The 22,362-nt window shown below is 39.5% G+C and overlaps 1 protein-coding gene across 7 annotated transcripts in view; it reads left to right on the top strand.

Annotated features, from left to right (window-relative positions):
* The window catches only part of LOC134637970 (unconventional myosin-XVIIIa-like), a 62,544-nt gene that overhangs the window by 8,461 nt on the left and 31,721 nt on the right, over positions 1–22,362 (top strand). For 3 of the 7 annotated variants that reach the window (XM_063488569.1, XM_063488566.1, XM_063488565.1), the window contains exons 3-21: positions 7,938–7,997; positions 8,788–8,875; positions 9,310–9,416; positions 9,504–9,680; positions 9,810–10,020; positions 10,136–10,278; positions 10,476–10,576; positions 10,755–10,818; positions 10,942–11,086; positions 13,721–13,891; positions 14,753–14,843; positions 15,131–15,323; positions 16,956–17,042; positions 18,529–18,667; positions 19,811–19,970; positions 20,062–20,248; positions 20,813–21,038; positions 21,132–21,241; positions 22,253–22,318. In XM_063488569.1, coding sequence (XP_063344639.1) covers positions 7,938–7,997; positions 8,788–8,875; positions 9,310–9,416; positions 9,504–9,680; positions 9,810–10,020; positions 10,136–10,278; positions 10,476–10,576; positions 10,755–10,818; positions 10,942–11,086; positions 13,721–13,891; positions 14,753–14,843; positions 15,131–15,323; positions 16,956–17,042; positions 18,529–18,667; positions 19,811–19,970; positions 20,062–20,248; positions 20,813–21,038; positions 21,132–21,241; positions 22,253–22,318 — 2,526 coding nt within the window. Of the gene's footprint in view, positions 1–2,174; positions 2,248–3,851; positions 4,617–6,358; positions 6,443–7,937; positions 7,998–8,787; positions 8,876–9,309; positions 9,417–9,503; positions 9,681–9,809; positions 10,021–10,135; positions 10,279–10,475; positions 10,577–10,754; positions 10,819–10,941; positions 11,087–13,720; positions 13,892–14,752; positions 14,844–15,130; positions 15,324–16,955; positions 17,043–18,528; positions 18,668–19,810; positions 19,971–20,061; positions 20,249–20,812; positions 21,039–21,131; positions 21,242–22,252; positions 22,319–22,362 lie in introns of those variants that run through there. The other 4 variants (XM_063488571.1, XM_063488567.1, XM_063488568.1 and 1 more) reach the window with 3 other exon arrangements.

The following is a 22,362-nucleotide window of genomic DNA, read 5'->3' as shown; positions in this document are numbered from 1 at the left end:
ATGTCCTTACATTTATCTCTTGAGTAATTATAGAGTTGAAAATAGTGCATCTCTAAAAGAACACTCCTTGAGAATGTTCCTGACTTGGGTAGTTGATGTGAAGTTCTTTTTCTTAATCAAGAAAATAAGTGTGTCTTGAATTTTCAGCCTTTTGATGGCCTTCCTCACTTGCATTTTCCTAGACTGAAAGTTCCAGTGAACAGGAACCAAATGCAAGCTGAACACTTTGAAACTCTTATGTGCTTGATTTAATAATGAAAAAACAGGCTTCACGTTTCCGTGAAACTTTAAGTTAATTGTCCAACTACTTTTATACTGTGAAAAATGAAAGACTGTTTATAAAACTCTGTAACTGTTACCTCAGTACTTATTTATTTTTGTTAAACTCTGAATTAAAGTTGAAAGTCTTCTTTCACACCTGTCTTGCTTGGTCTACAGTCTACTGTGTAAAGATTCAAAATAACAAAAAATTGTTTGGTTGTCTTGTGACTTATGGACGCAACTGTACTGATCAGTTGTAACATTGAAATCACCTCTTTGGGAGCATGGTCTTTTGAGGGTGTCCTGTGATTTCTGGCAGCATAACCTTGGGATCCTGTGTGTTGTGGGCATATTCTGATGCATGCAGCAGTCATTTGGTAAGAATTCCTTGTGCTCTGCCATGTTCCTGAGCAGTTTTTTTATGGTGTGTATTATCTGCTTTAGAAGGCAGCTGCCACTGGGGAGTGCTGTTGCCATAGGAGAAGAAATGAGTACAGGTTAGGTGGTGGGGCTGAAGATGAGTTCAGGGTGATTTGGATGAAGGATAGAAGTAGAAGGGAAGGTCTACAAGATGGTGGTGACAATTGCTGTGACAGTGACACTAACAAAAAGACTAGAGGCAAAGCTGAAGATGCTAAGATTTCTGTTGGAAGTGACTAGGACGACTCAAGTTGAGTGGTTTGGAGACAAAGTTAGAGGGGCAATGTTGAGATGGTTTGGACATTCACAGAAGTTTAGTGGATATATTCAATAAACTGACGCTGAATATGAGCTGCCAGGCAGCAGGGAAACCACAGAGGAGATTCGTAGAGTGCAGTGAGGAAGGACAAGCAGAGGGTTTGTGTGACTGAAGAGGATGCTAGGGATAGGGTAAGATGAAGGCAGATGATCTTCTATGACAGCCTAAAGAAGATGATTCATTCAACTTAGTTCCACTTCACATTTTCCTCTGTGCTCTTGCTTTCAGTGTCTTTGTGCAGCTTCTTGTCATCACTGAAACAGAAAGACAGCTTTAATGACAACTCCACATTGTTGATGTATATGGTCCCATCTGTCTTATGTTGTGTGAAACTAACATTAAAATACTAATGTGTCCTTGGGTATGATACAAACAAACTATAAACACACTATAAAACAATACTGGTCAGTGTATGTCTCTCATATTAAAACCCTTAAAACTTTGATATACTCTTTGCTTTAGGTCAACATGTCTGCAATCACTGGATAGTGTTATACCTTAGCGTTTACATTGAACAGTACAACATATTGAAAATCGGTTAGTGTATGTAAGAGATTAGTTTATTGTTTTAAAGCTCCCTCTTGTGGTGGAAAATGTGAAGAACACTTTTTTTTGTAGCAAATGTGAAATACATTTTGGGGTCACTAGATAAAATGTTCCACAAAAGTGTACTTTGATATTATTTATTTCATATTTGTCATTTATGTATTCCTTCTGGAGGATTGTACAGAATTAGCTGTATATAGATTTAGGTGTAGGTAGTAGGCATTTGTTGGATTACTTAATCTATGTGTTTGTGTTATCTCTTATAGTTTTGGATTTCCTTAAAATAGGTGGTGTGTGTGTGTGTGTGTGTGTGTGTGTGTGTGTGAGAGAGTGGGGTTATAAAAGATAACAGTTGGTAAAGCGCCTGAAGAGGGATACTGTTTTTCTGACTCCCAGCAGGACAAGAGGCTGACAGGGAGAAGTGGCAGTGGCAATTGATGTGATGAACACATTCTATTTATAACCACTGTTCAGCAGCTGCCACTCTCTTCTGTCTCCTCTTACATTACCCCCTCCACTCCTCAGGCCACAGCTTAACTGTGCTGTGCTCACTGTGACCCCGCCCTCGAGGTTGCCCTCCCTCTTTCTCAGGGCTAGTGAGTGTGCTCTTACAAGACCCAGGTTTTACTCTGCCTTGGCCCTGGCTGCACTGCTTCAGTGACAGAGTGAAGATTGGAAGGTTAACCAGACCCAGAGAAAAGGTAATGGGCTCATGTCTCTGGCGGACTGTGTGTGTGGCAAGTAGTGTGATCAGCTCAGAGTGTACATGCTCTGCTTAGCAGTTCTATTAGGGGTCTGATGGCATCTCAGAATGGCCTCCTTTGCTGTTGAAACTATTTATAGGTGTGGACTGATGAAATCAGGGACAGAGATAGTGAAACATGTTGCTGTGGAACTCATTTTGGTATGTCACCTTTTAATGAGTTAAATAAATTATAGTTTAGTTAAGAAAAAGTTGACTTGCTTTCTTTCTAGTTTCTAGTTCTAGTATGGCCATTTCTGCAAAAGAAGCAGATTCCCAATATTTTTATATTTTTTGTGTGGTGATTGAGGGAATGGTTAGTTGTTGTTTTTTGTTTGTGTCATTGCTATTACAACAGAATGTGAATGAGACCCACATATGACGCAGCTCCAGATGAATAAGTTTGTTTTGTGTGCCTTGTCTACTTGGTCAGATTCTTGTTCATGTGTTTTGCAGTTGGAAGAAAGCTAACCTTTCATTCATTATGAATGTTCATGTGTTCTATCTTCAGTGCTGCATAGTCTGTCTACCCTGTTGCTGAATGACCTGTTGTGTGCAGTTCAGTGTCCCACTGCTCATCTTCAGGTTCCCATTCTCGGCCGTCTTCAGCTGTCTCCACTGCCCCCCCCACCCCCACCCCCCCACACACACCATTCCATCCATTTATTCTTCACCTCATCCAGTTAAATCCATGACTTCTGACCTATCACCATGGCGTATAAATCACGCTTCTCTTTCTGGGAGCAAAAGGAAAGTCCCTTTTTGTTTTTTCTTTTTCTTTTTATCTTATTATTCAGTGATTTTGTTGAATATTTATGTTAAGAGAGTAACCATGATCTGAATGTGTGGTTTGATTTGTTTTCTTCCTTCCTCTTGTGTAGGTTAAGATTGAGAACAAGCCAGATGTAAGTGTTTTTCAGCTGCATGTGTTTGAGTGATGGTGATACAAACCATTTTTGTGTGGTAAAAGGAGAGTGGCTAACTATTGTCCTGTAAGCGATACAGTTCTTAGTAAAATATTCAGGTGTAGTGGATGGGCACCTACTCATAATCATAATTGAACCATGGGCAGCAGCTCTTTATTTAACCAATGTCCAGTGCAATAGCACCAGTAAAGTATTATTTGAATATGATTTCTGAAAGGTAAAAATAATCAGCTTCATTTCGCTCCATATTTTTGGGCCCATCCAAGTTCTTCTTTTCAGTGACTTGGTGCACCCTCAGGTGTTACCGGCCCCACAGAACCACTGCTGTAATAATGAATCGAGTTTGATTATATACAGTCCCACCTGTCTTATATTGTGTAAAACTAACATTAGAATACCAATTTGTAACCTTGCCCATGAGTCTCTGGACACGCTTCTTTTCCCTTTATCCAGCTGTAGACTCAATTTAAGAAAAAATTAAAAAATTAAAACCTGGCTTGCCCATACACTGTAATTATGAGATTTAATGAAAATGAGTAATTGAAGTGGCTTGATTGATTCTAACCTTAGTGAGCAGTTTAAATAATCCTTTTCAAAATAATTCTCTTTGAAATTTTAAATCCAGTCTGATGTAGATAAGGGTCAACCTCAGGGAATTCCTAAAATTGGTCTGGACACAGGAAGTGGTCCACAGTCAAGCGTATCACCAGCTGAAGAGGCCAATAACAACACTGGTATGGGAGGTCCAGACACACCTGGGGAGGAGAAGAGTTCTAGTGGTAAAAAGGTGGTGAAAGTTGTCAGAAGAGTTGTTAGACGAGTGGTTCCTGCTGGAACAGAAGAGCACAACCAGCACGCAGTTTCTACATCTGCTACAGACTCTGCGATCAGGAAAACGGGAGCTGCTGGGGTGGAAAAGGATGATATATCAGTGGGCCTAACAAGCCTGATGGGAAGAGGCAGAACCAAGGAACATCGGCCTCGCACCCGCACCCAGGACCGCAAGGAAGACACTGTGAAGCAGGAAGAGGAGAACGGAAAGGTGGAGGAGGTTGAAGAAAAGACTATGACAAAAACAGAGGAAGTTTCATCTGTGCCTACTACTGCAGCCCTTAACACTCCACCAATAAAGTCTAATCCCCTCACCCCTCCACTTGGGTTCATCCCTCCACCCAAACCTGATCCTTTGGCCCCACCTCCTGGTTTCATCCCAGTCCCCAAGCAGAACGTGTTGACTCCACCACCAGGTTTCATCCCCACCAGAAAATCAAGCCCACTGCCCACAAAACAGAATCCCCTGATAAGACCTCCTGGTTTCATTCCTGTCCCCAAGGCAGATCCCTTGGCCCCTCCTGGTGGTTTCATCCCAAAACTTCGTCCACTTGCTGTAACGAAACCAGAGGTACTGAGTGAAAAGTGCATGTTTGCTACTTAGCCACTAGGTGGAGCACAACTTAAGTCGTCACTGCTAATTCATCCAATTTTCTCATAAATGAGCTCAATGAACATCTTATAGATTGTTTTTTGGTTATGCATTCATCTTACTTGAGCTAATCTTTGTTATAAACAAAATTAGTTAAAGTAAAATACATTCCCACAAATAACTTGATATAATCGCTGCCTTGAATAAGTGGAGGGAAGTGGTGCACATATGGAAACTAATCATCAGATTCATCAGTGGGTATAAGGGTGTGCTCATGACCTGCACTGTAGTTGTCTGATGAGTTGGAGCACTGAGCTAAATCTCATTACTGTGACTTTCAGCAGACAGAGTTGAAACTGTGCTCTCTCTGCTGTGCACCACTGAGAGAGAGGATGTTTAGCAATGCTTTTAAAGATGGGAACAAGAATAAAGATTTTTTTTTATTTTTATGTTGTTCAGGTTAGCATTAATTGTCTTGTAACAGTCTGTCAGAGAAGAGTGTTTTTGTTTCTACAGAGCAAATAATTAGTTATGTAAACATTTAAATCTGCTAAAAAGAAAATAAAATTGCTTTAAGGATGTACCTTTTTGTATCCCAAGTTCCATTTTACACTTCAGACAAAGTTATGTTTTTGTCCTGTTATTTAGTCTCTGGCATTCTGTCTGTCAGCCTACCATCTGAAAATTTCATCAGCAGATGTCTGTGAAATCTGGTGAACAGTTGGGTATTTGGCCACAGAGTGAGGGATTGGATTTCAGAGAGATGCACCTGGTGTTTTTGTTGAGGGATATAGTGTTTTTATCTGCTCTAGGGAGAGACTCTGCTTTTAATGTCAGGAACAAGATGTTAGCTGATCTTAGAAATTTATGTGTGACAAAACATTAGTGTAGGTTTGTTTTGTCTAGTGATTTTTATATTTCTGCTCTCACTAGAGCTATGACTGTACAACAGAAAGGTGTTTTTATGTTGCTGACAATGGTAGACCTCAGCCATTACCATTAGCAACAACTAAATTATACCTGGGGTGAAAAAAATGTTTGACAACTTTAGTAATTTGTTTAATTCCAGTTTTTAGCAGCTTCCCGTAGAGGGGAAATTGAAACCAGACTGTCAAAGCCTTACTTTGACTTGCTCCTATATATATATATATATATATATTAGAAAAAAAGAACAAGCAATAATTGATTGGAATTTAAAATAATTTTTGATTCGCAACTTCAAGTATAGCAGCAGTTATGGAACTGAAGTAGAGAAACTGAGCTTTTTGCAGTTACAGAACAATGGCATAGAACTTTTGATGAGCTAATTTCAGATGCAACTTTGAGATTTTTTTGGGGAGTGGCGCCTGAAAATTAGGTTGGGATTTTGATTATTTCATTACTTTGAAGAAATTTGCATTCGATTGTTGCTGAAACCACCGTCGACAATTCAATGCCTTCAACCATTAATCTTTACCGCAGTGTTTAATGATCCAATTTTCTTGAACAGCTTTTTTGCCCTTACCCATTTCCTGACTGAATTAGTTGGAAAATTGTAATGTTTGAACAAGCGTCTCTTGAAGTTGGCTCTAGTTTTCTAATTAAAATCTAGTTTAAAGTTAAAAGGAAACACCTCGAGCTTTAACTTAATTGTCATCATCATCATGTTATCATGTTAATTCCATCTGTGTGTGTGCATGTTTGTCTGTGTGTTTGTGGTTATTTACATATGTTGTGCAAAGGTGCAGGAAACATCTTTCCCCCCTGTGGTCTCCAATGGTAAACCTCCCCCTGTTGTCCTACCCCAGTCTGCAAAAAATGAACAGGTGTGTGCTAAGTTTGCTCCTAAGGTTGACATAAAACTATGGTTTTCCTACATTCAGGAGCATAATACTTTTTTTTGTTTGTTTTTTTTTGTTTTTTTGCATGCAGTGGTTCTGCAGTGGTATAACTTTTTTTTGCCCTAGGCTTAACCCAAGGCCTGACAAACGGCCTTCCCCAAATGATTTCCCTAAAATTCCAGAGGCCATCATTGGGCTGTCCCAAGCAGCCCTGCTCTTCTACACTTCTGATATTGCTCAGCTTAAGCTCGGTGTTTCTGGCTCTTTGCCAGCTCATTTGCATTAATTCTGTAGCATTAATTGCATTATTATCTGGTCCAGAGAAGGACTGAGCTTGTGTAAGCCTCGTTTCATTCTCAGTCATATAATGACAATGTACTCTGACATTGATTATTTTAGCAGTGCTGGATTATATGGCAATGAGTTACTTGTTTTCAACGTTTACAACATGGAAATGAGCTTATTTTACCCCTTCTCATTGCTCTGTTCTTTTGTTTGTCTTAATCCATATCTTTTGTCTCTATGCTTTTCTGTGGGTCACTGGATCCTGACTTGCTGCTGTCCACTTTACTGTTTACATGGCTAGCATACCAAAGGCGACAAATCTTCTCAGGTACAGCTTGCTGTGCTGTGGGCTCAACACACTCATTCAGCTGTAGAGTGCTTGAGTCTAAGCTTGTTCTCCTCTACTGACCCTTCTCTAGCATATATATATGCACAAAATAAATTTTTTGTGCCTGCCCACTTGTCTTTAAAATCATTGATGTAGAGGCCTGGAGTGTACTACTGCGGCATAAAAACTTTAAAAAATCTCAAGATTTATTTTTACCACTGCTCCATTTCATTTACAGTGGACTCGGTGTGTCATGCCGCTGTGTAATGGTATTGTTGCTTTTGCGCTATACAACTACATATAGATACTGAAGCTATATTGTCATAATTCTTCAGTTAACAGCTTTTAACACCTCTTATTAGGTGCATGTCAGTGACATGGAAAGCTAGAGTATATCTTTATGTGGATATTTGATTATATCTTTGCTTTTGAAGTACCATACCCTTCTATATGTATTGCAAAATTACTAGCATTAACATTTCTGATATACATACCTTACTGTGCATAACTGTGACTTTTAATAAGAGGGCATGAGTTTTATGCTCTCTCCACAAACCCACATGTGTGGTTAAATGCATCCTGCTAATCAGTGCATTATTTTTGTTACAGTATTTCTTATAGTAATACAATCATTATTAAGGACTTTATGGTAAATTTGTTGGTGAATCACCTATTTGGGTGGTGTTGCACTGTTGTTGGCCTTGCTGCAGTGTTCGTGTTATACTTTTTACACATTCTGACCTATTGTTTTACTTTTCTCCACAACTCTGCATTTTTATTGTTTCTTCATGCAGTTGTAAATGTCAGTTGAATCTCTATAGGTGTTGAAATAAAGCACTAAACTTACTGATTTCTTCCCTTGTCCAGTCCAAACTTGTTGAGGATCCTGTGGCTATCCTTCAGGCAGCACACTCAGCTGCAACTAAGGTCTGATAATGGCTACAGCTGGTTGTAATTCTGGTTGCATCCCCAAGTGTTTCAAGTGGAATGTCCTTTTTTGTGTTATTTGTGTGGGACAAACTAGTCATGAGTGTCACAGAAAGCCTAGTGAATGACATTCACCACCCATAAAGCCCAAATTAACCTTCCCTATAGACTTACTCAGTGTAGTTAAATCTGAGTAAAGGAATAGAAGTACCCTACTCAGTCAGTACTCATTAGTTAATAAAATTAGTTGCATTTCAAGGAAGAAACTACTATTTGGTGCATATTTACTGTTTGTACCTACTTTATTACCTCCAAACACTTGACTTGATTTATTCCCTCTTCACTTGACTTGATTTAACTGGTTTGGCTTTATGCTGTGTGTGTGTCTCTGTTCAGTTCAAGCAGGTCGTGCATTTTTTTTTCTATATGTGATTGGTTTGGACTTGGTTGTGATAAATCCCTCCTGCATTTTAGCCTTCCACCTTAAATGTCTTTATAGTGAGCATATTAACTGCACCCTCTGAGTTAATCACTGTGTGAGCTCTGAAAGGTTCATAAAAGGAGAGTCATGGGAAGTCTAGTTCTTCTGTGGAGGGCTGCTTTTGTAAATGACATAAATATAGGAGGTGTGAAATGAAAACATACTTCTCTCAAAACCATATAGCCCTCCACTCAGTGAACTGAAATCCTTTTGAAAGTCCATTATGCAGCTGTATGATTTATTAATCAGTGATCCAATAGAAATTGTTTATGCAGGTTTTCATATACTGATTTTCACCTCTCCTAACAGGTAAAGACTGAGGAGCAGCTGACAGCGGAGAAAACCTGGTATAACACTGAAAAAGTATGGCTTGTCCACAAGGATGGATTTTCCTTGGGTTAGTAAAATGTCTGTATTTAAATAAATTATGCATTATAGTGCATTTAGATGGATTTTTTGTGGGGTTTTTTTTTTACCCTCTATTTATAACTATATTAAAACTTACCTTTTTTCTGCTTTTCCTGGTATGGTCTGTTTCTGGTTGACCTTTTATTACATAACTGAAATGTGGGTGTGTGAAGCATTGGAAATGCTTTTGAAATTTTGATGCTATCAGGCTGCTCATTTTACCTCAGGCTGCATGTGATTAAACCAACCATGTTTTCAAAACTTACATTTCAAAACTTACTTACATTTTATTAAATCTCTGACACTATTGAAAGAGATACAGTTGCCACATAGTATTAGACATGCAAAATGAAATGAAACTTTTGCACTCAGGTTGAAATGATGTGTCATAATTAATTAACTCCACACTTTGTGGTGGTGCAGCAACTCTCCTGAAGATGGAGACAGGCAGTCTGCCAGAGGGGAAGGTGAAAATCCGCCTGGAGAGTGATGGATCTTTATTGGATGTGGATGAAGACGATGTAGAGAAGGTATTTAATCATCTCATCATTTGTGAACCTCATTAATTACAGATGACACTTGTGGAGTATGTGAGCTCTTCTGACTTTGAACTCTAGGCAAACCCTCCAGCGTTTGACCGAGTGGAGGACTTGGCCTCTCTGCAGTATCTGAACGAGTCGAGTGTGATGCACTCTCTGCGGCAGCGGTATGGCAGCAACCTGGTGCACACCCACGCTGGGCCCAACATGGTGGTCATTAACCCCATTAGTGCCCCTTCAATGTATTCGGAGAAGGTAGGCTCTAGCCAGTACATGTGACACATCTCTTGTGGGAGAGTATAAATGAGAGTGTAGTGAGGAGAAAATGTTTTTCCAATGGTAGTAATCCATGTAAAACCACTATAATTTTGTTCTTCTTTCCAGGTGATGCAAATGTTCAAGGGCTGCAGAAGAGATGACACTGCTCCTCACATTTATGGATTAGCACAGGCTGCCTACAGGAACCTGCTGACTACTCGCCAGGATCAGTCCATTGTATTGCTGGGCAAGAGTGGAAGTGGCAAGACCACTAACTGTCAACACATCATCCAGTATCTGGTTACAGTCGCAGGAAGCACCAATAGAACATTCTCCAGTAGGTTGGAAAGGATGTCCTCTGAATTTAAAAAAAAAAAAAAAAGTTTAGCTAATATTATGATTGATGTTGTTGAGCCCCCCTCCCCAATAACAGCGTATGATCTTTATTGTAGCGGAAAAATGGCAGGCAGTCTACACTGTTTTGGAGTCTTTTGGGAATGCTTCTACGTGCATGAATGGCAATGCTAGTCGCTTCACCCACATTGTTTCCTTGGACTTTGACCAGGCGGGCTTGGTGACCTCAGCCTCTATCCAGGTACAGATAAGCACATTTATTAATTAACTCACTTGGACTCAACTGTTGAATTTATTCCTAATGAATAACTGATTTTCATTCCAGACATAAAGTGGTGTATATTTTCACCAAACTCAGTCTTTGTTATTATGCTCACCTGCTCATAATATTGTATTTCTGCCATCCTTTCAATATCGTGTTCTGCCCTGGTCTTTCAGACAATGCTTTTGGAGAAGATGAGAGTGACAAGAAGACCAGATGGAGAGTCCACTTTTAATGTTTTTTACTATCTAATGGCTGGAGTAGATAGCTCTCTGAGGTAGGGATTAATACGCTCATGTCAATTAATATCTAAATCCACTATAGTACTGCATTGGTTTCTACATAGATATATTGTAGTGCTCTATAATGCTGCCTTTTCTTCCTATTTTCCCTTTGATCCTAAATGTGTTCACTAATGTCTTGTAAGTTATTTATTTTTTAAATTTCTTCATTAGAACTGAGCTGCACCTTAACCACTTTGCTGAAAGCAGTGCCTTTGGAATCATGCCACAGACTAAGGTAAATGCACCCTGATACTAGAAGTTTGGCTTGTTTTGTCCAACCAGGAATGGAAGGGGAAAAGTTTACTTAAAGATTTACCCACCCAAAAAAGCTCAAGTTATGTTTGTGTGAATCTGCCAGGCAGAGGATAAACAGCGGGCCTCTCAGCAATTTTCCAAACTGCAAGCAGCCATGAAGGTTCTGGGGATCAGTGGTGATGAGCAGAGGGCCCTCTGGCTCATCCTTGGGGCCATTTACCACCTTGGGGCTGCGGGAACCACCAAGGGTAAGATTGCTTGAATGCACTCCTGCACAACTGCATCACCTATTGGAGATGACGTTTGTTCTGCTGTTATAGAACAGGCTCCAGTGACAAAGCAAAATGTTGTTTTTGATTTGTGCACACAATGAAAAATAATTATGGTGAAATCACCTTTGTTAGCCCAAATAGTTTTTGTAACACTTTTGTAATTTGACAGATATCAAGCTGGCATTATCTCACTGTTTGCAACATGTGCTGTGTGATGCAATCACATGTAATCACAATAACTGAATAATACATTTATTTATACATTAAAAGTACACGGTGCACAGCTGCTCCAATGATCAAGTAGCTGAACATTTAAATCTAGGCCATTACAGAAAATGTTATACTTTAGATCTTAGCACATTTGCGTAGAGTGGGGGGTGGGTGGTGGTGGTGGTGGTGGTGGGCTGTGGCACTGGGAATCATTCAAGACTTCGTGGTACAGAATTATTGCTGCCTTTATAGTATGTGGCTGCCAGTGAAGTGATACATTGTATTTTTTATTCGATCTGAACCCCTGTCAGATTTACCTTATTATTCCTTACTGCATGAACATATTAAATAAACAGAGCACTGTTTGTGCTTGAGTAACTGAAACTAATGACAAACTTCTTGAATCTAATTGCTTGGAAACACCGTTGCTGCTCACGGAGAGAAAACCTTGATCTAATTCTTGACAAACATTTATTTTGTCATAAAGATGCATTACAGGACTAATGGGAACAGCAGTCCTCACGAACACAAGAACTTGCTTCTGTCTAAAGCTGTTCGTATGATGAAACCTAATGTAACAGATTGTTTTCCTTTAGAGTAATAGAACGGCCCTTTTATCAGGATTTGACTAACATTTTAAAATTAGATAGCTGACATTTGTAAAAGCTGTAGCTGCCACAAAGATTTTTATTTTAGGTGAGTTAATCATCACATCCTTTTTTTGTCATTATAAAAGGCCACTGGAAGGATAGAAAGGATAGAATTAACCATTTAAGTCCTTTCAAAACAAAGATTTAAGTGTTTATTTATATTTAGCATTGACTTTTTGGTTGATGAAATTTGTTTTGTTTTAATTTTAACTGAGGTTAAGTGGGCATATTTACACAGATGAGCAAATGAAAAACTGTCCATTTAAGGATTTAATTGCTGTTGTAGTGCAAATAAATTAATTACCAAATAGCAGGATAATATACAACAGAGAAACCACAAAAAATGTGTGATAACAGTGGCAATAGTGCTGAATTTTGTGTTTTTTGATACGTTTGCTCACTCTTCAGTGCCTGTCTGTAATTGCCAGTTACTTATGAGAATAGCTTGCCAAATAATTTGCAGTGATCCCCTCCAGCTGGCTCCCAATATTTTTGATGGCAGAATAAAGCAGGGAATAGTTAAAAAAAGAATCAATAAATACTGTCTGTTACTGGGAATAAAAATTCTGAACAACTTTCTGCTTGGCAATACATTTGATTGGTGTCTTCGTTTTCAAAATGAATTCTTATGAAGAAGCAATGTCAGGGGTGGGAACAGGAAGTCATTGAGAGGCCCGTCTATGGGAATATTTATTAATGATAATAGTCTACAGTCTAGACCAGTAAATAGCCCTTTTGTACCAAGGGCCTAGTTTGCATTTTGGTTATCAAAAGGAGTAATAAACAGATTATGAAATAAATTCATTGGCAGTGTAACTTTATCCTGGTACACAAGAGGGCAGCAGTGATCTCCAAAGCCTAGTTAAGGGCCCACCTGAAATGAACTTAGTTTTCTCTGTATATTGTGTAGTGAACACTTACATCGAATAAGTATAGATAGGAGACTTGGCATACTCTTTCTGTGTACTTAAAAAGAAATATTGTACATATGTAATTTTTTTTATTATCTTTAAAAGCCGTACAGCCATCTGCTGTTTGATTCTGCAATGTTCATTCATGTTGGTAAACCCACTTTGCTCTTTTTGATGTTTTAGTGGAATTTAAGTAATTGTGCTGCCTGGTATCTATCAAAGTAAATATTTAAATGCCTTTGCTTGTCTTCATAACTACCCTTATCAATAAGAGAAGTATGCAAGGCTTCTGCAGTACTGATGAGACAGATAGAGCCCACTACTTTGTCTGAAATCCCACAGTTTCTCTCTTAAGTCTTAGAAGATACCACTTCATGGTGGATTAAAACTGAAGTTGGCACTCATATCTGTATGTTAGCATCACTCAGCTGCTAGATTAAGGGAAAGTTAGTTTTCCCAACAGCAGTCTTTATGTAAATAAATTAATTATGTCCCCTAATGATAAATTTTGCTTTCATTCTCAATAAGATAAAAGGGGCAATTATAATTTCAATTTAATAGACATGTTTTCAGTATTAAACAATTGAAATAAGGTTTTTACTTATAGATGCTTGTGTGTGTGTGTGTGTGTGTGTGTCTCCGTCTCCACAGTAGTTAAATGTATTCAGACTACCACCCTTTTGAACATGCTTTTAGTGCATGTTTTTATCAGCTGTGTCAGTGTCAGTTCGACCAGACACATAATCCTACCCTGTCACAGACAGTATTGTCACAAAGTCACCATGTGCCTGCAATAGTTGGCAGAAGGGCTAATGGAGGTTTTCATGCACGTGTCTCAGCTGGCAGGAAACAATTTGCACGTCATGAGTGGGCTCAGAAGGCAGCCTACCTGCTGGGCTGCACCCTGGAGGAGCTCTCCTCTTCCATCTTCAAGCACCAGGCCAAGGGCACCCTGCCCAGAGCCAGCACTATTCGCCAGGCTTCTGACGAAAATGGCACGGCAGATGCAGGTACTCCACACCACATTTACCACCATATTCTTTACTCTTTATTCCTCACAGTACCCCCCTTTCTCCCTACCTTTTCTTTTTTTGTCACTCTCATTCTATTTACACATGCACACGCATATTTTGCTGCTCATCACTCAAGGGGAAAATGCAAGGGAGAGAAAAAGTAAAGCTTATCTTGGTAATGAATACCACAGCTTTACAATGGCTATTGACAGATAGGTGCACATACTATGTTGGGACAAGCAATTTTGGATCCACTCTTCATTCATTGTCCCTGAAATCATAATTGCCTCACATTGATTTTTCACACGTGTTGGTTCATCAAGACTGCAGTACATTCTGAAGGGCATGACGACTCAGTTAAAGGTCTTTCACAGTAGGGATGGACAGAAATGACCTCTGTTTCTCCTTCCCTGCATCTCCCCTCATTCATGAGCATATAGTCATTGACATGTGTGCACACATGAATATATCGCCTATGCAACAATAAACTCACTTATGTGATGGTATAATGAATTATGAAAGCTTAACAGGTGGCCATTGCCTCTAGGCACAGACATGAGTATTCAGTTTGATTTGACCGTTTCCAAAACACCTGATCCCTAAATGACACTGCTTCAGAAAGACACTTCTGTAGGTATTTTCAATACCTTCTAACTCAGAAAATAATGTGTTTGAATATCATGGAAATGTAGTTCCTTTTTAAATCAAATGCTTTGACTATAGTTTCAGTAAAGCTTTTACAGTTCAACATGTTGACATTCCTCCTTCCTATTCAACTGGTTCTTGTGTTATTTGCTGATGGAGATATTGTGAATTAGCTATTGAGGATTTGTTCTGACTCTGTGCCTTTTATATCAGCATCCAAAGCAACAGCAATGGAGTGTTTAGAAGCCATGGCATCCGGGCTTTACTCTGAACTCTTCACTATCGTCATTTCTCTAATAAACCGGTTAGTATTTCTTCTCTGGTGTGTTACTGACAGTACCTTACATTTGTAATGAAGATGTCATGATTGTGCTGAACCGGTATACAACAGAAGAATGTTAGATGCCTCATGTCACTTTTAGTAACCATCATTTGTGTTTAAACAAGAATGTTTGAATGGTTTCAGAGTATTAGAGCCAGTTTTATTTCAGTTAGGGATATAGTGGCATGAGATGAGGTTATATCAAGAGGTTGTCAAATATGGCACTGCTAATGTTATGTGTGTATATGTATTTACCATGTTTGCTTAAGGGCTCTGAAATCCAGCCAGCACTCCCTGTGCTCTCTGATCATTGTGGACACACCAGGCTTTCAAAACCCAAGGCTGGCTAAGCGCGAATGTGGTGCAACCTTTGAGGACCTGTGCCACAACTACACTCAAGAGCGTCTGCAGACCCTCTTCTACCAGCGTACTTTTGTTCAGGAGCTGGAGCGATACAAAGAGGTAATGCCATGTAAAGTATTATGCACCGTGCATACAAACAGCCTCATTCTCATTGTTTCTGCCTTCCTCCTACCCTTTCTCTCCCCTTGTCTGGTCCTTTCTCTCAGATATATCAACTCCAATAGAGTATGTGTACACACATCAGATACACTATCTGTTCTACCTGTCACAAGCTGTGACAAGTCAAAGTAGTTCATGTGTTAGACCTTCTCATTAGTGATGCCAGTCTTCACCGCTTCTGCCAAGATCAAAGTAAAGTCACTCACAGCTGCCTGTGGGAGAAACGCCCAGCTGCACAGCAGTGCTGTTGTTCCCTAAAGATCTATTCTACTTCTGTCCTCTTTAACGTTCTGTCTAGCAGGACTGGACCATCATAACTGTGGGTGTAGTCATCCCATAGGATTTAGTGTTTTTGAGGACAAATAGAAAGTTTTCTTTCATTACTTACAGTTATGTCTCAATTCATTGCAAAAATGTTTTTTATTAAAAACTCACCTGATATCACACTGGAGTTACCCAGACATCCTGATTATATTGCTTCAGATACATTGCTTCTGAAAAAGGATCCTGGGATTTCCCACCCACATCCTTTGCATGGCAGAAATGGAGTTGGAATGAGATGAAGTATTGCATAAATGCGTGTAGTGTAATTCTCTCTTGTCAGTACATCTTGAAAACATAAGAACCTGTGAAAGTGTCATTGTAAACTGGGTCAAACTCATTTAAAACGGCACACAGTCTTAACAATCACAGTGACAGGCAGGCGGGTTAAATTGTGATACACACAACCGGCACACGCAGTGTGCCTTTATATTTTTGAATAAATTGCTGTTGGGCGCTCTAGCTTTCTGGCTAGTATTTTTTTTTCTGTTTTTTTGCGTTCCTCTGTACATGGACTCTCCGCAGCAGAGAACAAAAATCAGTGGGGAGACTTCACATACACAGTCAGCTTGAACACTGGCATCTGTCGTGGCCACATTATTAGCATGCCAGCATTTTCTCCCCTTTCTGGAGCATGATCCACTCTGTTACCATGCACTGTTACTTTATCTCTTAATCTTTATAGCTATAGCTTTATCTCAGATAATTTTTATCATGTTCCACAGTAATCTAGAAATGACTAATGGAGCTGCAACCAAAATGGTCAAATCTTTATGGCTTAATAACAATGTATTTGTTCTTTTTTTTAAACCAAGTTAAAATAGTTGTAGTTAACCTATAAAATGCTATTACATTTTGGAGCTGTGGTAAAATATAAAGACTTGAAACTGTGACAGCTGTTATATGCTAAAAAGCAAGGTACACTCTAGACAGGTTGCTAGTCATTGACATGGCTAACACACAGAAACGGATAATTAGACATTCTCAGAACCAGGCCTATGGGCAATTTACAATCACCAGTGCACCTAAGATGCATGTCTTTGGACTGTGGGAGGACACCAGAGTATTCAGAGAGAACCCACACAGGAAACCCCCAGCTGGCTGGTAGGTTTTGAACCTACTCGCTGTGAGGCAGCAGTTCTAAAAATCTCTAAAAATCTTCTGCTCTCTGTCGCTTTTTCATTTATCATGTTTTTTAAATTTTTTGACATCATAGGTCATTAGTTTGTCAATCTCTTTGCTGTCCTACAGGAAAACATAGAACTTTCCTTAGACGACACAGAAACCAGCACATCTCTGTCTGTGGCAGTGGTAGACCAAGCTTCGAGTCAAGCACTGGTACGCTTGTTTTATTGTCTTTCTTCATTTTATTGTCACACATCTAACTTGCATAATTCCTCATTTCCCTTAGTTTTAGTACCATAAGGTGTTTGATTTTCAGATGTTAATGTTAATCCCTGGGTACAATATATTGTTTTTTAATTAAGAAAAAAATTGAATAACGTTTCTAAGCATCAGAAGACTTCTCTCTATGTTAGACTTGTTTGGCAGAGACTAGAAAGAGAGGGTGGGAGCAAGAAAAGAAAGGTTAGAGAATTGACTTCAAGAAAGAAAATCAATGTTTGGCCTTTCCAGCCTATGATCTGCACCATGGAAACAGAAATGGCCGAGTTTAGAGAGTCCATAGATCACTTTGCTGTAATTCCAATGTGTTTGGTTTGAGTGCTTTACTTTTTAAAGGGTCCCCACTCTAATGGGAATGTCATCAAAAGCAGTGAACTGTAGTACATCATACTAAAAACCGAAGGGTAAAAATAACACAGATTCTTCAAAGTCATTTCTAAAGTCAGCTATAAAGATCTATGCTGTTTAGAGTGCAAAGACATTTTGATCAAAGATTTTTTTTCCCTCACAGATATTTTTTTTTCCTGTTGTAGCTCAGACATCTGTTATCACAAACAGCCTTAATGCTTGATTCATTGCAAGCCTCATAGTTGTCACATGTCTTCTCCAAACTGATAACCTGTTTTGTATTTGTAGTCAGCATAGTGTGCACTGCTGATAAGGATGTCTCCAGTGCAACTTCTGATGGCTGCTAAAGCATTTTTTGGTTTTGTGGATTTGCTTCTTAAGCCAAAGTTCCCAGGGTGGATTTAGACAGTAGCTACCTTAATGTGGAGATTGTTTTCTCGTGAGCTTGAACAACAAGATGGTTATGCTCAATGTCTCTGACTTACAAGTGAACGCTTCAGTGTGTTATGTATTATGGTGACATATATTTGTCAACAATGACATGCTAATTGTGTAACTAATTGCATTTTTTAAATTTTTCTCCCTTTATACTTTCCACATTTTCCCCATTTTAATTGTGTGGAATAAGTTAAAACTGTTGTGATGGTATTATTGCAGTAAACTGCTCGCATCACAAATGCTTTTGAAACTTAAATTTCCACTGCTAATAATATCACCATGTCTGTGATACACTGCTCAGACTGGGAAAACAGAGAGCAAAGTATTTTCGCTGACATTTAGAATGGTTTATATTTAAGCAAATGCTCACTACAGAGGCCAGCACCAGGCATTTGAAGGATATTTTTTATAATTAATACTTATTGCTTTGTCATTATTGTTTGTAGGAGGTGGATAATAATATCTTAAATATATTGTGACTCATCAATATATTCCTTTAAACACTAAAATGAACTAGATGTTTATTACTCATGTTTGACATTCCTTTTGTAAAATCTTTTGCATAGAGGGTCATAAAGGGTAAAACAGAATATTTGGTTTGTGTGTGTGTGTGTGTGTGTGTGTGTGTGGACAGGTACGGACAGTGCGAACAGATGAGGCCCGGGGTCTGTTGTGGTTGATGGAGGAGGAGGCACTGCAGCCTGGGGGTTCAGAGGAAACACTGTTGGGACGCCTGTTTAGCTACTATGGACCTGCTGAGGGCGAGAGTAAAGGCAAGGGGAAGGCGCGCGCACACACACACACACACACACACACACACACACACACACACACACACACACACACACACACACACACACACGCATAAGGTCGCACTAATACAAATAGTAATCTTCTCAGAAATTAACAGAAAATCCTTGTATTTTCATTTTCATTTTCAAAAAGAATAAAAAAAATAAAAACAAAGACATTTATTAACATTATATATTGGATGGGTATATATAAACTCCCCTTTTGTTTTATAGTACGCTGTGTTGTCTCAGTTTAAATGAGCTCATTAAAGCTATACTATAATATGGAATTTCCAAATCACAATATCTCGTTTAATTTGACCAGTTGCTGTTGTTCTGCAGAGCAGTCACAGATATCCGATTCGTATGTTTCTTAGCAATTCTCTAGCAATAAGAACTGAAGCTTTTAAAAAGTTCCCTAATAGAGCTAGAAAATGGTACGCAAATTGTCATTTTAGTACTCCAAAACAACAGCTGGTGGATTCTCATTAAAGCTACTTTTGGCTGCTCCCTTATTCACAAGGGGTCGCCACAGTGGGTAGCTCCACAGCTTCGATTTGGCAGATTTATTTATTTATTTTTTACGCCCGTTGCCCTTCCTGACGCAGCCCCAAAGGGATTTGTCTCCTCCTAGCATCAAATAAGGGAGCTTTCATTTGCTAGGCGAATGTGTAAACCACTACACTATGGAGCCACTCAGCTGCAGAATTCTCATTAAAACTCTTCATATAGGTCAGATTTGAGCTCCTCTGTTTAGTCTATCAGCTGTATCTCTCTGATGACCTAGTACATCATGCTTGTGGCAGACAGTTATATTGTCTATGAAAGTGGAGTATGGTTGGATCTAAATGTCTCACACTAAAACTACACGGGTAAAGTGGCCCATTAAACAATAAGGTTTACTAGGAACAGACTGTTCATCATGATGTTTTTATCAGTAAAATCTATGCAGGTTTGTGACAGGCGGCGCACACACCAGACTAATTAGGATGTGATGAATTTACTTGCTTTGTTAAACTCATGCAGACAGTAAACTCCTTTCTGAAGTCTTGAATATGATTTTTCTCATTATCTCGCTGTATATGTATCTAATAAATTTTACACTGGATCCCCCATTTACTTTAGGTCACACTTTCCTGTTGAAAAGTGAAAAAGATCATAATTTCCTGCTGGGCCACAGCCATGGGACAGACTGGGTGGAGTATGATGCACGAGGGTGGCTCAGCTATGCCAAGCAGAATCCTGCCTCTACCAATGCTGCGTCTCTCCTACAGGACTCGCAGAAGTAAGTATCCCACATGCAGGAGTTGTTGCTCCTTGGTGTTGCAGACTTGAATTATAAAACATCACACTCTGAACTACGGCATCTCTTACAGAAAGATCATCAGCTCATTGCTCATGAACCGCACAGGTGGAACCACCGTTTTGTCCGGGTCTGTTGCTGGCCTTGAAGGTGTTTCCCAGCTGTCTTTGCGCCGGGCTACTAGCATGAGGAAATCCTTCGTCACAGGAGTAGCTGCCATCAAGAAGAAGTCTTTGTGCATTCAGATAAAACTTCAAGTGGTGAGAGCATAGGGTGTGATGGCTACTTGGGGATGTGGGGCACCACAAGGCACAACAAAACATGCTGTTGTAAATATGAGAAGTTTTAAATTTGTTTTTGACTCTACCCGAAGTCTTATAAATGAAGTAGAGGCCGGTTGTTTCGCGGCAACAGAGAAAATGACATTAAGCCATTAAGAAATGTTGTTTTAGTGGCTGCATAGTGTAGCGGTTTACACATTTGCCAAACAAGAATCCTGTTTCAGTCCCTTGAAGAGACATTTCTTTGGCGTTGCATTAGAAAGAGCATCTAGTGTTTTATGTTTTATTTATTATTTAAAAAAAATGAACATGTGGAGCTACCTGGTGTGGTGACCACTTGTGAATACGGGAGCAGCTCAAAACAGCTGCTATTACTACTACTACTACTAATGCTGTTATCAGTACCACTACTTTTCAGAAGAACATATTTCTCAACAAGAGTGTCAAAAACTAAAAACCTTAACTTGTGCTTTATTAGAAGACACTGCATTAACTCTTGACCTGTTCCCACCAGGCTGCTTATAATCCTGCTCTCTTTTTCAGGATGCGCTTCTTGACATGTTGCGGAGGTCCAGGATTCAGTTTGTTCACTGCATATTGCCCAAGGCGGATGCCCTCAAGGCGCTGAGTGGATCTCTGTTCAAAGGAGTGGAATGTGAGGCTCAAGGGGAGAGTGGAGATCCTAGCTTAATGCAGCTAGATGTAGCCTTGCTCCGTGCTCAGATACGTGGATCTAAGCTGCTTGATGCTTTAAGAATCTACAGACAAGGTGAGGTAAAGCAAACATACCCCCTTGTCCATGTGTATTAAAAAAAAAAAAAAGCCCGTCAGATTAAATCTTATTCAATACCGGTTTTCACAGGTTACCCTGATCACATGGTGTTCTCTGAGTTCCGACGGCGCTTTGATGTGCTGGCACCGCATCTCACCAAGAAGCACGGAAGAAATTATATAGTGAAGGACGAGAAGAGAGTAAGTCAGTCACTGAGAGAGGGAGTAAAATGTACAGCTGTGCTGCTAGCCAAGCACAGTGAAGATTGATGATGTGAGGAGGCAGCTTCATGACCTGATCTCAACAGCCTGATGTCAGCAGCCTACTGACAGAGACATAAAGCTTCATCAGGGCTAATAGTAAAGACCTAATCAGCTTAACTTCATCACTATAATGCCTGTAAAAGAAGCTGATCAATATCATGGCTTAGAAAGTGCTTTACTGCAAACAAAAATAAAAATGCCTATTTTTCTAAATGCCATGGTTATTACACTGTGACATTACTGCTTTTGTTGGTTTTAATTTAAATTTATAAAAAATGTGGATGGCTTGAGCTTCATTATAAAGACCTATGAAAGGAACATGAGTTGAAGAGTAGTAGAGAAAAATACAGACGTTTCTTTCTGCAGAGAAATGCGAAAGCAAGGTAGAGAATGTGGGTAGGGGTGAATATAACTCCTTTCCCCTGTGTCAGTGTGTTGGAGCTGAGTTTCTGTGGAAACACTGGCAAACAAAAGCCCCTCAGTATTCGTGGCAAACCTCTCTTGGTGTAATCTAGATGTGGTCTTTCAAAGTGGAGTCTCAAGTAGAGAGAAGAGGCTCAGACAACAATAGACGGACAGTATACACAGGCTGGACAGGGAGAGGGGGGGCTCCAGTCTTTGGGTTGGTGTAACTCTACATGGGATGTGTGTGTTCAGAGTTGCAACTAGGTCAAGAAAAACAGGGGATCATGATGAATAGACTAGGTGCAGGTGGATTTTAGGGGGCAAGTTGTAATTGGTTTGTTGTATTTTTTCTTTTGCATCCTGACTTGGTTTTAAAACAAAATCCAGAGTGAGAGAAGAGGGGAAAAAGTGCACTGTAGTTATTAAACATGACAGATAAGGGGGAACTGTAGACTGCTCAATTGTTGTGGTGTCAGTAGCACCACTGGATCCACCTTTTGAAAGGCTGAATGTGTGTTTGTGTGCATGTATGCATTTACTCAGGCTGTAGAGGAGCTACTGGAGTCCTTGGATTTGGAGAAGAGCAGTTTACACATGGGCCTGAGCAGGGTGAGTAATGCCCACACATCACAAACAAATGAACAGCTTTAAAA

The sequence above is a fragment of the Pelmatolapia mariae genome, linkage group LG10_11 (genome assembly GCF_036321145.2).
Source record: "Pelmatolapia mariae isolate MD_Pm_ZW linkage group LG10_11, Pm_UMD_F_2, whole genome shotgun sequence".
Taxonomy (NCBI): domain Eukaryota; kingdom Metazoa; phylum Chordata; class Actinopteri; order Cichliformes; family Cichlidae; genus Pelmatolapia; species Pelmatolapia mariae.
Note: the sequence above shows the minus strand (reverse complement) of the source record. Positions and strands in the feature narration are given on the sequence as shown.